This window comes from Pterocles gutturalis, unplaced genomic scaffold (assembly GCF_000699245.1).
Source record: "Pterocles gutturalis isolate BGI_N339 unplaced genomic scaffold, ASM69924v1 scaffold8182, whole genome shotgun sequence".
Lineage (NCBI taxonomy): Eukaryota > Metazoa > Chordata > Aves > Pterocliformes > Pteroclidae > Pterocles > Pterocles gutturalis.
Genome location: NW_010110147.1, coordinates 136 through 17146, shown reverse-complemented (window position 1 = coordinate 17146; position 17011 = coordinate 136). Strand labels below are relative to the sequence as shown.

The following is a 17011-nucleotide window of genomic DNA, read 5'->3' as shown; positions in this document are numbered from 1 at the left end:
ATATTTGAGGTGCATTCTGTGCATTGTTTAGAGACAAGTTAAGATTTGCATTTTCTACTCTGGGGTCCCCAATGCACAGCTCTTTGAAGAAACTGTCACCAGCTGTCTTTAAAGGCTTCATATCCCGCTGTGGAATTTAACGTCATCTGTAGGTAGGAAAAGTCACCCCTTTCTGCTCCTCAGTGTGGTCTGAGAGATAAGAGTCCTCAACTTCTGCACAGCAGGGCAGCAAGATAAGCTGACGGAGAGGTGGCAACATCATGTCCCACCCTGTATAAAGAAATCGAACAAACAACTTTGAAAGTGGATAATTTTCAAAGAAAGCTGAAGGAAGGAGCCATCGCCCACCAGAGCAAGCAGGAGCTGAAGACCTGCACGGTACAGGAAACTAGACATGGGCCAAGGTAAGCAAAAATCTCTTTGGTTAGTCCCAAGCATTTGCCAGTTGTCTGTCAGGAAAAACAACCGTCCCTGCTCCAAAACAGTGTTCATGAGGCTTGTAGAAAAGGTGAGCTGCTCACAGAGCAGGAGTTTTAAAGGCTAAGGGAGTTCAATTTGCATGGAGGACTGCACAAAAAGGGACAGCAAACAAAAGCTGGTATCAATGCCTAAGAAGAGTTTGAGAGAAGCAGTAAGAGGCAGCTCAGGGTTTTGTAAGAGTTTGGAAGCAAAGGCAAGAGAATTATCCTTAACATAGGGGATGGGGGTAGGGGGTCAGGGAAGGTAAGCCAGACTACAAAACTGAAGCAGAGAGATGAGGGTCCAGGTTCCAAGCAACCTTGAAGAAAGTGAGAATAGGATCCATGAAATGTCATATGAAGGAGAGGAAACCAGACTGCACATGACTCACCAGTCAGTCTATGAGATAGCCAGAACAGATATCTTCATCACAGAGGAGAAAATATATGAGTTCAGAGCTGGCTCCGTGAAGCTTAAACTCGTGCCGGGCTATGAACTGGGCCAGCCGTACAGAGATTTGACAGCCAGAGCAGAATCATTCACTGAAAACAACGCATGATAAAATTCATATGGGAAAAAAGAAACAAAGCACACAATCCAGTGGGACTCCCACAACAAACACAGAAGGGACAACAGCAACGGGAGAAGCTATCAATGCAGAGGACAAGGCAAGTTAGACATAAGGAGAGATCAGACCAATGAAAACTGTGAGGAGTAGTAGTTGTCGCTTCAGCACAGGAGCAATGGCTTTTAGCTGGAACAAAGGGAGGAGCCTGGGTCAGCAAGAGGAGGTAGGTGAAAAGATGTGTCATATAAGGGTCAGCAGTTAAAACCTACAGGTTCAAGGATCTTAAGTGACAACTTGGGAGCTGAAGAGATAAGTGAGGTCAGGATGATCCCAAGGCTGAGAAAAAACAGGGTGTTATCTGCTTCTCATCAAGAAGTCTGGAAAGATTAAGAACACTACCAAATCCCAAAGAAAAGTGCAAGTACATGATCACACTACAGCCACTGAGCACCACTGAAATTGTGAGAATTTTTTTCTCCCTTCTGGTGCTGGACAGAAGCACATATGATTTGTATGATGCATGTGCAGGAGACAGGAGGAGGAGGAGGAGCTCTTCTGTCTCCTGCAGCCCTGGGTGTGAGATTGCCAGCTAAAGTGGTGCAAAGAAGGAACAACCAGTGTTTGATTTGCTGTGATCCAGCATAGTTCGAGGACTCTACAGCCACACTGCGCTCAAACCAGCAGTGACGTTTGCAACTGCTCATCTTTGGTGCACATCAGACATACATAATGCAGTAAGTGCTGGAAGAGCTTGCACCCACATTGCAAGTGGGGTGTAATAGCTTGTCTCCTGTGCACAATTTCAACCACGTATCCACATGGATGGATGCTGCTTTGATGCCACCAGTGCCCTTGAGTATACAGAGTAAGACTCCAAATGTAGTCACAGGGCATGCTCAGTGCCAACTACATCTGTATTACTTGAATGCTCAGGTCTGTTCCATGTCCTTTCCTGGGCAGGAAGGAGCTTTTGCATAATCACTGGGTTCACTTAATGATGCCAAGGTATAAGCAAAGGCAGCTCATTAGCTACTTGACACAGGAACAACCAAGCTCAGAGAGAAGGCCCTTACAGTTACTGGGTAGAAAGTCTGAAAGGCAGGGGACACTGTCTGAGCGGAGAAATACATGACCAGTTGTTTGTGTGCCACGGGATGTGGTCCAGGGACAGACTGTGGGCAGCTCACAGCCCCAAACTCATTCTGTGTCCTCTCACACTACAGGTCTGAGCATCAAAAAATGTGATTTCAAGATCACAATGAACAACAATAACCACCACACAGAAGAAATCAGCACTGAAAGGCTCATGGTGAGGCGGGGGCAGCCATTCACCATCACTGTGAGCTTCTCGGCTCCAATACATAGCTACCTGCAGCAGCTGAAGAGGACCTTCCTCATAGTACAGACAGGTAACATCCCTACCATACTTATCAGACCTCTGGTCCTCCACACACCTGAAGAACAGCGCTGGTGGCAAAAGCCACCTCCAGAACTGGCCAGAGGTACCCACGTTCAGAAATGAGGCCAGTGAACTGTTTATCTAAGGCAGAGTAGAGCCTCCTGCTGCTGGGACTGCAGGGTCGAAAGTAGATCTCTTTCCAGAAGTCACTGCAGCACAGTGACCAATGCAGGTTCACTACTCTGTGATCTCACGGAATCTCTCCTCAATCCTGGCTTTCGGTTTAGGAATGTCCAAACGTAGCTAGCCTGTCACAGACGTTATGTTACTGAGTGTTTTCTAGAGAGACCCCTGAGAAGGGCAGCAGCATTCACCCCCAGCTTCTTTTACCATAATCTGGGCATTTGGCAGGTCTGCGCCACTCTGGCTGTTACTGGTTTCTACAAATCTATGAAATGCACATCCTGCTTTCACACATGGAGGCCTGAGTGCAGTATTAACCGTAGGAAGATTCACTAGGCATTAAGCTGCTAAAGGGTTAAGACTCTCGAACAGGAAAGGAGAGCTATGGCTCCAGATAAGGTCCCTGCAATCTGCATGGGAGGAGGGTGCAAGCCTGGAATAGACACAACCAGATCTCTTTGGCTGCAGGATCACATCCTTCCAAAGCAGATGGAACCCAGATGGAATTTCCCATCTCCAGCTTGGGAGACCAGAAGCAGTGGAGCGCAGCAGTGGAGGAGCAGGACCCATGCTTCTGGACCATCTCTGTGCACGCTCCTGCCAACGCTCCCATTGGCCAGTACGCTCTGCTTTTACACGCCTCCAAGTCTTACTGTCTCCTGGGCAACTTCACCCTTCTCTTTAACCCCTGGTGCCAAGGTATGTGGTCAGACAAGAAAGGCGGGCTGGGATCAGTCACTTCACAAAAACAGCTTTTGAGCTCTGGCACTCTGCCTCCATGGAGGCTCAGCTGGATCACCCAGCACTCCCCAGCACTTCTGCCCTGCTCCTCACAGCATCTCAGGAAAGAGGTTGGGGCTAATAAAAGCTCAACGCTGCCTGCCTCAGCACTTCTGCCCTGTTCCTGGAGTCCTCCACTGCCAGAGCCCCGACCTCCTGCTAAGGGAAAAATGTTTGATAAAGTGTTTCCTATAATAAAGATTTTAAGATGAGTCAAAATTATAATTGGTTTGATTAAGGCCACTGTATCTTTCTTAGGAACAGAGAAGTCAACACCTAGGAGTGTAAAAGAGCTAGCTACTGCAGTAGCCTAAGTCTGGAGGAACTTTTTGAACAAGGAAACAGAGAGGTGACAATTAAATTCTTCTTTCTGGTCTGATTCAGGATCCGTGGTGTTTTTCCAGGGCAGAATGCCAGGGACCGCTGAAGTCCCTAGAGTGCACTGGGGTCTGCTGATGTAAGAGAGATGCAAGTGCATCTGAGACCAGGAATGCTTTCTTCCCGATGCTTTTTTCCTCTGATCTAGATGATGAGGTGTTCTTGGCTAACGAGGCACAGCGGCAGGAGTACATTTTAAACCAAGAGGGTATCATCTACTGGGGGACTGAAAATGCAATCCTAGAACAGCCCTGGGACTTCAGTCAGGTAAGCAACACACCAAAGATGTCTGTACTCCCTTATAGGGACCAGCAGAGGAAGGATGCATATCTCATGTGTGTACAGGATGCTATCCACTTCCATACTCTGGCTTTGATGAAAGAACTTGCTCTCTGCACTCACTCTCTTTGACTAAGACTGTGCAGGAGAACAGGGACCTTCTCAGGCTGTCCTCTATGAAGAAATGCATTGGTCTCTATCTGGGCTTTGTGTGCCTTCCTTTCATCAACAAATATAAAAGCATTTTACAGAGCTTAGTAACACCATCTCTATTTTACAAGTAGAGTAAGGACAAGTAGATCTTCCGATTTGCCCAAGGCCATGTGACACAGCCAGTGATTAGAATGGGATTTTATTCCACTTTAGTGCCACCAGATCACAAAAGTACCTCTGTGTCAACCTAGAGAGTGCTCCAGAAAAGTATCAATTTCCCTCAATCAGGGGATGGATTATCATGCTAATGCATTTCCCACCTTGCTTTAATAAAGTTGTAGGTCTGCCTTTAGCATGTTGTGCTCCCCCTCCAAACCTCTGCCTGGAGCTCTCCTCCACAGCCCCCTTGTACAAGACTATCAGCAGAAAGGCAGAAATAATCTGCACAGTTACAAACCCTTGTGGGGACTCAAAAGAAAAAATGTTCAGGACAAATTTCCTGAAATTATGTGTTCTTGTTTCAGTTTGAGGAGGATATTGTTGACATCTGCTTCACACTGCTAGATGTAGGTGAACGTCATCAACGGAACAAGGATCACACCCAGCGCAACAACCCTGTTTACATCTGCCGCACAGTTGCTGCCATGGTAAGGAGAGCAGACAGCAGCCCTGGCCCTAGCTGAGAAGACCCGAACGCAGAGCAGAGGCTAGCATCTTCTCAGTCCCAGTTTATGGCAACCCACTAACCAAAGAAGCAGCCTGCCCAGGGCTGTTCCAAACAACACCTCCTGCTCATCTTCAGCCCTTCTTGATATTCCTGCAGCAGACAAGTAGTGCTGCAGAAGCTTCTTAGCAGTGACAGTACACTTACTGAATAAATCTCAGGGGAGACTCTTGCACCTGTTCTGCTCAGCCATGACCTTCATGCTTTGCACAAAAAATCCTTTTGGTTTTCACCTGCCTTTGGAGTAGCTTCATCAAACAGGACGAGGTGTACCTACCAAAGAGATGCAATTCCTTAATCCATCTTTCTCTCCTCCTTCCCTGCAGCTGAACTGCGATGAGTTCAGAGGAATCCTGGCAGAATGCAGGACCGGGCAATACTACGGAGGGACACCCCCTTCCAAGTGGCTGGGAAGCATCCCCATTCTCCGGCAGTGGGTTGCATCGCAATACAAGCCTGTCCGCTACGGGCAGTGCTGGGTGTTTGCTGCAGTCATGTGTTCAGGTACAGTGGCGGTCAAAGGCTCTTGTGTTGAGCAAAGGTTGATTTGGTCTGCACAAGCCTAAATTCCTGGATTAACACAGATCCCAGTAACATAAGGTTTAATCTTTAGGTGAGAGGCAGATCCTCAGTTTCCCCATCAATGTTCAGCATCGCCAGCTTTGAGATAAGAGTGCCAGCACGCACCACTCACTGAACACACCTGCAATCGCTTACTTCCTGAAGGGGCAATGCCTCTCGCAAAGTCCAAACAGCCGGCCTGGTGCCATTCCTCATAGGCCTAGCACCAAAAAAGGCTCCACACCTACCAGCAGAGGCACCTGCGGGGCAGGATGCACAACTGACTCACAGCTCTTTCTTCTGCACAGTTCTGAGGTGCCTGGGAATTCCTACCAGGGTGGTCACAGGCTTCACGTGGGCTCACAACACTAAGAGCAGCCTGAGCGTGGATGAGTATTATGATGAAGATGGGACGCTGCTTACACAAGACAAGAATGCCTGTGTCTGGTAAGAAAACACGGCAGGGCCCAAGCAAGAACTTGAGGCAGTATGTGGATCTAGGAGAGTGATGGGGGTGGGGGAGAGGTAAGCGGCTGCAGGGAGGTGGACAGGAGACAGCTCAGATGAAATCCTGTCTACATGACCTGTTCTTGAGAAATTGCCTCAACCCAGACTGCAGAGTGCCCACAAAGGAAGAATGAGACCCAGAGCAGCTGGAGAAACTCCTCTTGTGTCATAAACTGTGGTCTCTGCTCTCTTTAGCAGCACTCAGCTCTTTCAAAGGAGCATTAATTGGCTGTGGTTTGGCTAAAACTTTACCTCAGGGCTCGGTCCTTGGTATGAGCACAGGATGCTGTCTCTCGCAGGACCTTCCACGTGTGGAATGAATGCTGGATGGCTCGAGCAGACTTGCTACCAGAGTACAGCGGGTGGCAGGCACTGGATGCCACCTGCCAGGAAAAAAGCAAAGGTAAGATATCAAAGATGGGCTTGGGGAGTGTGAAGCGGGGAGTGAAGCAAGCAGCAAATAAAGCAGTTCAATATTCCTTCCTTCCCCAATTTCCAATGGAAGGATGCAAAAGGACAAGGACTCACCGTGCTGACCTTAAGCACTACATCATCATCTGTGTTTGCTCTGTGCAGCTTGTGTAGCTCTAGGAGCTCTGTCACAGCACTGCTCCCTAGCGTCCTCCCAAACTAGATACTTCACCACTCCTGGTATAGGTCTAAACTGGGTATGGGACTAGTTGGTAAAGCATCTGAATCTTAACTGGGACACATTTTCTCTTCAGGTCCATCCTTCTGTGGGCCTGCCCCTGTTCAAGCCATCAAGGAAGGAGACACAGAAGTTGATTATGATGTCTGCTACTTCTTTGCTGCCATCAATGCCAAATGCCAGGTCTGGATACAGAAAGCAGATGACACCCTCAAGCCCGCTCTTGGTGGGACAAAGTACACTGGCATAGCGTCGGCAGTGAACGCTGCGAGGATATCACACACAAGTACAAGTATCCTGAAGGTACGGGGTGGGCAAGCGGCTGAGCACAGTCCCTGCCAGTGTTACAAGTGAACACGAAAGGGCCAGAGAGCAGAGCCTGACCAGAAGTCATCCACTTCTACTTCCCCTTCCTGAACGGCAGAAGAACACTTTGCTCTTGCTGCCTAGAGAACCAAAGCACAGGCCATACCCTAAATTTCATCCAGCTTAATTACGTTAACCTCCTCTAGAAGGCCAGGCCTTTCTTCACCAGCCACTCTCCTGTCTGGAAGACCTTCTTTCCTGATTCCTGTTACCTGTACAGAACAGGTACACTCTGTACATTCACCTCCCCTTACCCCTGTAATATGTAAACATCTATTTCAGACTCCAGATTTCTGAAAAGGACTGTTGTGCTCCTAGATATTGTCTAAATCCCTCCCTCAAAAAGTAGCTCCCCCTTCAGAATCTGAGTGCTGTTTCCCTGACCCAGACCTACTATCCCCTCTCGGCCTACGGCATGTTGCCCCCTGGGCTGCAGTCCACCCCAAGAGAACACACTGCTGCGCCCCAGCTACAGCTGCAGTTAAAAAGGCAACTGCATCTTTTACTCTAATAGATGTTAGCACCAAGGTGCTTTAAAAACTGGGACAAATCTTTCCGAGTAGAACCTTTCAAGTACATCCAATGAATGTCCTGTCAGATGAAATTCTTGAACTGCTCCAACCAGAAGCACAACCAGAATCTCTCTACGCTCTTCGAAACAGTCATCTACAGTACTGCCAGGATAATTCAATGCCATCCTTCTGCATTTACAGCTTCACACGAGTAAACAGAAAAGAAGAGTAAAATATGTGCTCCCTTTTGTTGTGACAGGTTCTCTTCAGGAAAAAGAAGTACTTGACAAAGCCTACAGAAAGATAAAGAAACTTGAGACAACCAGCAGCAGCCGCGAAACACAGTTTAGCTCCACTCTTACTACCCTTGAAGACCCAGTTAACCTTTTCATCCACCTCCAGTCAAAGAGTTCTCTGCTACTGGGACAAGATGTTCCACTCTCCATCGAAGTGTTCAACCACAGTGGTGGAGAAAAGGCTACTCACCTGGTAGTTGGGGCCCAGTCTCTACATTATGACGGTGTGCCCGTTACCCAACTTTGGAAGGAAGAGTTTCATTTTATCCTCAAAAGCAACGAAGGTAAGGACTCTACCGGGTGCATGGCTAGAAAACTATACCTAGTGCTCTCACTTCATGAAAATTGCACTTAGCCGTGAGTTTACAGAAGGTTGGCTGAATAGCTGATTGTAGCTGATTGAAATAAAACACTTTGGCAATATCACCTGAAGAGACTTTGCATCTCCAAATCCCGCCGGGATCACTTAAGCTCTTAAATGCTGCAGCTTTTAATACAATGTTGGGCACTAAACACTCCTAGGTGCCATGCAGGCTAAGACCAGACTGTATTGACTTATCATCTGCATTGTCATCTGTATTTCACTGCTCTATTCCAGCTAACAACCTGCAGGTCTTTGTGCCTTACTCACGGTACAGAAAAGAGTTGGGAGAGAACCATCTGCTTAGGCTGACTGCCATGCTGAGAGACGAGGACTCCTTCTACGTATACTTTGCACAGGAAGAGATCAGCATTTGTCATCCCCCTCTCACTATTGAGGTTAGATTGGTCTATCATTCTGTTACTGCCGTAGTGAGAAAACAGCTTTCATAGTCATAAGGAGCAAAAACATTCTGCTGTGTTGAGTGGCTCTCCTCACACTGTCTTCTTTCAAAGCACTGAGACATCGGTTTGGGAAAGGCAAGCTGTGCCACACTGCTGTGTACAGTACTCCCACTTCTACCATGACTGTGTGTGAGCATTAGGAAATCGCAATGACTCCTAACTCACTCACCAGTCTGCAGTTCAGAAGTTGCAGAAGAAAACTGCAGCAGAAGACTAGTTGAGAGGAAAGTAAGCTGGACGTTGCCTCTTCTGGCAACTGGCAGCTCAGGCTGAGACCTCTGGCACCAAAAAATAATTTATCTCCCTTTAATCACAGAAGAATCTCTCTCCTTCTCTCAGTTTCAGCTCATTTCCTTCTTTCAACAGTTTCCAGAAAACATGGTACAGTATCAGCCAAGCACAGCAAATATCAGCCTCCTGAACCCTCTCACTGAACCCCTGGAGAAGTGTGTGATCGTGGTTGCAGGGCGAGGGCTCATTTACAGACAGAGGAAGTACAGGTAAGTGCAAACTGATTGACCTAAGAATGGTAAATGGAAAAAGAGACGCAATACAAGCTAGAGAAACCCTTGCACAGGAAAGGCTCTCCCCAAAAATAAGCAGGCAAAACGTGCCAGGAAGAAACTGCTACATCATGAAAGCCCCAGGCATCCCATCCTTTATTTACAGATAATACAGTTTTCACACTAAAAAGGAAAAAAGCCAGATAACAGAAACTTCAACAGATGTGTAATACATAAGGGGAAGCCAGTATGACATTTGTGAAAGCTTCAACCCCAAAGGCCTAGAGAGCAGAAGGAAAGTCTCCTGCCAACAGAAAGGGTAACAAGTACCACAAGACTCAGGCAGAAATACACACTAAGACAACAGTTACAGGTCGCTGAAATGAGCTGTGAAATTTAGAACTATTATTTGCTGTTGAGAAACTAACTGCTTTTTAGCTAGCCACTTGAACATCCGTAAGTGGGGTAAAACAACACTGTCTGTGACATCTTTCCACCCGTTACCACTGTCAGCAATAAAGACAGCCCCTAGGTACAATTTTAACAGTGTCTTCCCCTTCTCTACTGAACAACCAGGCAAACCTGACTCAGCCAAGGGTCATCCAAAAAGGCACGCTCTCCTTCACATGAAGAAACCCCACATTTCTCTCAAGAAGCTGCATTAGGACAAAGTAACCTTAGATGCCTCCAAGGGGAGTTCAACCCTCCTTTCATATCTCCCTCCTCAACTACTGTTAGATCACAATTCCATTGTGGTAGTTTAGATCACTGCTAGCCACTTTCTATTTCTTCTTTTTTTTTTTTTCTCCTTTCTTTTTTCTGACACCACACTCCTGTCTTGCAAATGCATCTCCCGGGCCCTGGGAAGTAGGAACACAGAGGAACACACATATACTTCCTGTATAACCCCTTCTCACCTTTCAGGTTGGGCTCTGTGGAACCTAAAAGCACTCAACAGCTGCAAATCCCATTCACCCCGACCCACGCAGGGCCCAGAAGACTCACTGCACATCTTACCTGCCTTCAACTCCAGAACCTGAACAGCTACAAAACTACCGACATTGCAGCTGCCTGATGCCAAACTTAGAACAGGTCCTGCTGTCCTGTCTACAAGAGTGGTCATGATCTGTGCCCCGGTCTTAGGCAAGTGTAGATGTTAACAGTTTAATTAAAGTTATATTTAAAACCATGTCTGACTTTGATTATTTGTACAAACTCAACTCTCTCCCACCTGCCACCATGCCTGCTCTCCAGTTGGTAAGTTGAACCTCACTGAGACAAAGACGGGCTAAATGCTCAAGCTGCACTTCTCACCATGCATACAAGTTGAACCCACCACTGCTTCATCCTTTTCCCTACCTGTGGCAAAAAAGGACACCCTAGAACTTTAAAGTTATGCTAGATGTAGCATTTCCTTGGAGATACACTCTCATCCCCCTACAGATCCTTGACATTAGGAAAGTAGTAAATAATATTTTCTACTACTTTCTGAGGAAACTGAAAAGAGAAACATAGTTCAGTCTTCTCTAAGGTTAGCCAGGAAATAGCAGCTGTGCTGCATATTTTTATCAGCAAGCTGCTTGCAAAATAAGCAAGACCCTTTCCTTCTGTAGATATCCTCTGCCAGGTGAAAACAGATAAAGCCATTCATGCAAATTTATCAATATTTTATTGTTCTTTGAACCCCATAGTAGTAGCAATGTCTGAAGAATGGCGCACATTCACAGCATTAAGATGCAGCACTGCACCATCCCAGGAGTCCAAGCAAAATGACACCTTCTGCAATGACAAAGAGCAACTTCCTGGGAAAGTTTCACCAAGTGGCAGTAAACTTCTCTCCTAAGAACACTGTTCTCATGATTCTCCCAGTAGCTGGAGAACAGCAAGATGCACTGGAAAAGCATGCCAGAGCCAGGGGCAGCAACCCATGTAGACATGGAAGAGCTAAAGTTGACCCTGTGTGAAGTTCTTGATTTTGTTCATGTTGTGATCTACTGCACCAGTTAGAAACTGCACCCAGCCTTCCTCTGATGGTGGACATACATGGCTTGTCCTGCAAAAGTGGAGGAAATTTATTAGGAAAGCCTCCTGGGTGTCTTATACCTATGCATCCAGACAACACAGGGGTATTGTGAAGTGCTGAACTACCACAGCACTAAAACAGGACCACAACAGCCCCAGAATACTTCGAGCAAGGAAGAACCCACATCCATGTATCTAGTCCCAAACCTTAACATACGTGTGTGTCTCCAGTGGGAGCCACTTCCATCCCTACCATCCTTTTCTCACTCCCATCCTTTTGTGACTGGATAACATAATTATTCCAAAATGCCAGCATTTACTGTCTAGAAATGAGTCATCTTTGACAGAAGGCAGAAAGATATCAACCTTCATAGCAGGGAACACACACTTACAAAACTAACTCATACTCACTTTGTAATCTCTAAGACTTTCTTTAATACCGAGGCCAACTTGGCAGCCTAGAAAGAAACAAAAGGGAAATAAAGTGAGACAAATATGGAAAGAAAGGGGCTCAGCAGTATTGGAAAAGAAAGGGGGGTGCAGAAATGCCCAAAACAGCCAAGAATGAGTAAAACTGCCACAGACCCTGATGCAGAAGCTATCTATCACTGCCATCCTGGGAGTGTCTCCCAACCTACTTACTGCTGGCTGGGACAGCTGAAAATAAAGACAGGCTGTTTTTTAAAGCCTACATTAAAATGATTTTTTCTTTAAAAAGATAAGCCTATTAGAAATTGGTAACTGATATTAAGGCATGAAGTTACAAGTGACTGACTAATGCAATTTGATATTAAGCAATACCTTTTTCTTTAGCCCCAAAAATCAAGCCACTGACCAAAGGCATGAAACCAGAATTAAGAATGAAAAATCTCAAGTCTGAGAAGATACGTACTTAATATACGATGGAAGAGGCCCCTGAAAGTCATCTGATACACTCTCCTGCTCAAAGCAAGGCCCACCCCAAAATTCAGTCATGTTGCTCAGAGCCTTGCCCAGTCAAGTTTTGAGTATTGACAAAGATGGGGACTCCCCTGCTGCTCTGAACAGCTCATTTCGCTGCTTAACCACACTCACTGTGAGGATTTTTAATTTAGATAACTTTATTTGAGCAAGTCTACACTACCCAAGGAAGAAAGTAGACATGCAGTGCATCAGCATCCTCAGACCTCACTTTCCTGAGGTGCTGTCATTGGACGTCTCTATGGATTACAGTTCAGAACCAAAGTTTCAGCTCTTCCCTGAAGAAGTAAAGATGAGGAATACATTTCCACCTGAAGGAAGCTAAGTGTGCAAGAACCAAAAGGGACTCTTCATCCCTAAGAATTTGTTACTGAGACAGTCACTTAATCCCTTCAATTCGATTCCCTCCCCTTCTCTACAGCAAAGAGAGCAGACCCGCATGCAGGCAGCAAATACTTACATTGAGTCGCACAGCCAACTCGTTCACAGGTGGATACATGCTCAGTGCCAGCTCATCAACACTAGAACAGAAGAGAGGGGAGCAATGAAAGAAAGGTCCTGATAGCATAACTTGCATATCCTGGTCAAAGTCTACACCCACCCTGAATGTAAGTCAGGAACAGCAGTGCCTGACAAGGAGACAATACCAGTCCTACCCGTGCAATGCTCCTCACTGCCTTCTCAAACATCTGCGTGCCACTCTCACCTTACACTGAGACATGGCCACAGCTCCACCCCACACTGCAGCACATGTTCCTCTCCTAACCTGCACAACTCCCAACAGCCTACGCCGCAGTAGTCTTCCACCACACCTGCTTCCACCACCACCTGCTCACAGCTTCACTATCATTAAGGGTTTCCTAATACCTTCTCTAGACCGCAAGAAAGACAGGGACTGCTCCAGAGCAAAATGCAGCACAGGGAGAGACCTGCTTACCTTGGACTGATCTCACTAGCAATGTCTGCAAGATCATCCAGCTGAGCGATCTGCTCTGGAGAATCAGCTTTGCCATAAGCCTTCACTACACCTAAGACCTTCTTAAGGCAAGCTTTAGAAGCCTTCATTAATCCCATGCAGGAGCTAAGCAGCTTCCGGTCAGCTTCCGACCAATATGTATCTCTGTTGCCCCGAAAGCCAAGCTCTTCATCTTCCATGATGTCACTGTAGGGGTCTTGCCCTTCCATCAGAGCCTGAGAACACAGATGCACTGAAAACCCAGAACCTAACATCAATTCCAGCAATACCCATAAGGAAAGGGAAAACAAAACCTAGAAATCATACAAATAATTTATGGAGGAATCTCTTTCTACCCAGCATCTCAGTTGCCAGATTCTGTTAATCCTAGCAGGACTGGATTATGAAAACTAATCCCCCACCCCAATTCAACAGAGCAAACGGCAAGAAACCAGCAAATAGTGCCATTCTTACATCAACCTAAACCGCCCTGACGCCCCTCCCCCAATTCAGGACATGGCTTTATGGAAACCTTATAAAAAGTAAACCAGGCTTGAGTTTAAAAACTCATTAAGATCCATGCAAATACAATAATCTAGCTCATATCAGAAAAAATTTAAATCAAAGCTTGTATATAAAACAATCCCTGTGTTCCATCACTGAACTATCACTGCAGGTTCCTGAAAGGCTTTGGGGCTTCCTTACATGTTCCATCTCCTCCAGAGCATCCTTGACCACACCTAGACACACAGCTAGAGCTGACACAACTGCAGCCTGGTTATCTGCAAAAGGAAAAGGATGAAAAATGTGACACTGCACTGATTCAAATGAGCTTGCAACAATGTTCACCTAGGTTTGCAATCACTAGATCTTGAGGTTATAGGATCAAACCTTTTGCGGAGCTCAGAGCTGCACTGTTGCCATGCAAAGAATTTGGCCAGGCCTCCAAGCTTATAGATTTCAAAAACAGTCTGGTTTTGCAGAACGAGTGAACCTTCATTGTACTAGCTAGAATGCCCCTTGCAAGGGCTACTGATATTCCAAGACAACACTTCCTAGTTCTGTTGTTCTGCATACACAATGCTCACCTCGTGGCAGGTTGGACACTTGCTCACATGCCTCCCACACACCACCAGTTGATATAAGCTGTTCCTGAGACAAGCTGAAACAAAGCAAAGCCCCCCAAAGTTAGACTCAATAACGCCACTCTGCTAGACTGTGTTTTTATTTTCTGCACCAAAGATGATGCACATTAGTAGAAGCTCTGCTGGAAAGATGTCACCAACCAGCTTGTCACTAGTATCTCACATCTGTGTGAAGCAAGAAGGGCTGGCTCCTCCTGAGTTTAATTATTCATTGGAACAAGGAGAACCCTCTCACAAAGGCCTCTCAAGGTGCTCTGGCATATTATTTATCTTTTAGAATCTATACAAAGCAGAAGTCTGTATTAGAGATTGCTGACCTCTGCCTAAGGGCAGTAGCATGCAATCTGTGAAGAGAGGAAGCAGACCACAGCAGTACAATAAGTAGCTTTACAAAGTTGTGCAACCACTGTGCATGACAGTTCACTCCAAGGCCAAAAGCTGCCCAAGAGTGCGATTGCTATCCAGCACCTTCACGGGAATTCTGCTCACCATGTCTTTCCTTGCCACAGAGAGGATGAAAATCTGTTCTCCGTGTAGGCAAATGTACCCCATTCAGTCACTGGGACCAGAGGGTACGGCCAGGGCCTTGAGTGTATTCCACCCTTCTAGGAGTTTAGTTGGCTAAACACACGGTCAGCTCCTTTGCTAACAGGACATATTGTGAAAAAAGCTAGAAGTGAGGGCCAGCCCTTCCTTACCCTAGGAGATGCTTCTACCCTCAGATTCTTCCACTGGGCCCTGTTTGTGCTACATCACAGCTGGGTTGCTGTTATGTCTGCACCCAGTCTCATAGCCCCTTGATTCTGACCTGGACCCTGACCCCCCTGATTTGACGCTCCTGCCTTGACCTCAGACCCAACTCACTGTAATGGGTGTGCTGGGCCATCACTGGATGGTGCCAGATACTGGCTACTCTCTCTGGACCTGACCCCAACCCTGACTTGCCGCTCTCCCTTTCCAGCTTGACCTCATCACTATGGGCTTGTCTGATGATCTGGACTCTCACTACCCTCACCAGCACTGCTCTGCTCACTCAGACATTGGGGGACAGGGCCTCTGCTGAGGAGGCTACTGCCTCTTCCTGCCTCACCACAACACTCTGCTTCTGCCTCCCTCCTTCCCTTAGGAAGCAGTCTGCACTTGCAGCTTCCTAACAAGTATACTTGTAACTTTTTCTTCCCTTTTTTTCTGGAAAATTAGTACCTCTCCAGTGGAGCACTGAGAATTGTTTCTGTGAGTTGGATCATTCCTTCCACTACTTCAGTGGTAGCATCTCGTACCATCTTCCGAAGAGTAGTACCTGGTTGAAATTGAGAAAGAGCAAGAAAGCTGCCACAGACTGCTCCGTTTGCGTAGAAAAACTGTATCAATGAAGTTACCAGTATTCTGAAGGAAGCAATGTGTTTTCCAGTTCCAAAAGGACATTGGACAAGGATCTGAACACTTTATAAATACGAATGTTCAATCAACTGCTCAACTTCCTACGTTATCACTGTTTCACAGATGAAAATCTGCAGAGTAGACAGACAAGTGGTTCACCCATAAACATGCTGGAAGTGTACAGAACAGCTGACAACGGGACTATCTGCTCATGATAACTTGCTTTCCTCCAGATGCCAGATCTCATATTAGGCTCTGACATACTGGCTTTCTTTATAAGGTGGTGACTGCCCTGCCGTCACTACCTCACCTTGGCCCTTGGGGAGCCAGTAGTACACCGTGGCAACTGCAAGAATGGCATTCTGGACATCTTCACTCAGCTTCTGGCAATCCTGAAAACAGACAGGCAAAATGATTAACCGTAAGCAGTGCACGGCTGCACCGCACTCAGCAAGTCTCACAATCACATTCAGATTGCTTGGAGAAAAGGGAAGCACAGTAATGGACGCCTTGCTTGAGAAACAAATACAGCACAACAAGAAGATACAGTAAGCAAGCTGTATACACCATAAGCAGCTTCATGACTTGGTAACAAAACATGCCATGGTTCTCATGCATCAGAGACGCAGAAGTAGCTTAGGTCATTATTCTGAACTGGAGGTCTTTTTTTTTTCTCCTACAAACACAGGTGTGATAAACTTCTCTCAATTAACTGCAAAAATATTGCATATTCTTTGTTAGATCTAAGGTCTGTGTTGTCCAACATCCTGTCTCTACCAGTAACCAGGTGTAGATGGTAAAGAAAAGAATGTAAGAATACTTCTGTTTGGTATGTCTCCCTCGGTAACTCTCAAATTGGATTAATACGCTCTACAATGCATAGCTCATACCAACATCCCTTGTTTGTGCTGAACCAAATTACTTTGTTTTAGTCAAGTGAACCAAGAGACACCTGAAACCTGTGATACACACTGCGGTTTCACAGTCTGTGGGGGCTTTCACTCACCTCTGCAGAAGTCGGTGGAGGCCCTGAGAATGCCAGACTCAGCTTCGTAGCTTCCTGGGACGTTACTTTGAATGTCTGACCTAGAAAGTATTCAATAGGAGGAAAGAACAGAACGCAACTTTGGTAGAAGATATAAGAACAGAGCAGTTAGATGTGCAACATCTCTGATGATACTTTGCCTGACTGCTTGATTACCATTTCTTCCTTCCAAGCAATACAAAGACATAAACTAAATTCCGCTACAAAAAAAGAAAAATTCCAGGGGGTATTTGTGTCACGCATGTTGCACGTGTCCTACATCTCTCCTTTGCTTCCAGTTTTTTTACTGAGCGGGTGGCGATACCCACGATCCCACTGTGTCCCGGCCCATGGTGCCTTCACCAGGATGTGCTGCGGTGCTC

General features: G+C 46.4%; 2 protein-coding genes across 2 annotated transcripts; one reads left to right on the top strand and one right to left on the bottom strand.

Moving 5' to 3' along the window:
* The first annotated feature begins 394 nt into the window (after positions 1–394).
* On the top strand, positions 395–10217 carry EPB42 (erythrocyte membrane protein band 4.2). Its single transcript, XM_010073225.1, is given in 14 exon segments — positions 395–404; positions 2251–2436; positions 3078–3308; positions 3916–4034; positions 4724–4846; positions 5250–5427; positions 5793–5931; positions 6291–6394; positions 6717–6884; positions 6887–6943; positions 7778–8098; positions 8413–8573; positions 9006–9139; positions 10067–10217. Coding segments are annotated over 14 exon segments (2082 nt in total).
* Positions 10218–10794: 577 nt separating this feature from the next.
* CCNDBP1 (cyclin D-type binding-protein 1) lies at positions 10795–16690 on the bottom strand (the record flags this gene model as incomplete). Its single annotated transcript, XM_010073227.1, has 9 exons — positions 10795–11195; positions 11576–11622; positions 12585–12645; positions 13062–13315; positions 13785–13861; positions 14168–14241; positions 15428–15524; positions 15915–15996; positions 16611–16690. Coding segments are annotated over 9 exons (881 nt in total), but the record flags the coding sequence as incomplete, so codon positions are not given.
* Positions 16691–17011: the final 321 nt, after the last annotated feature.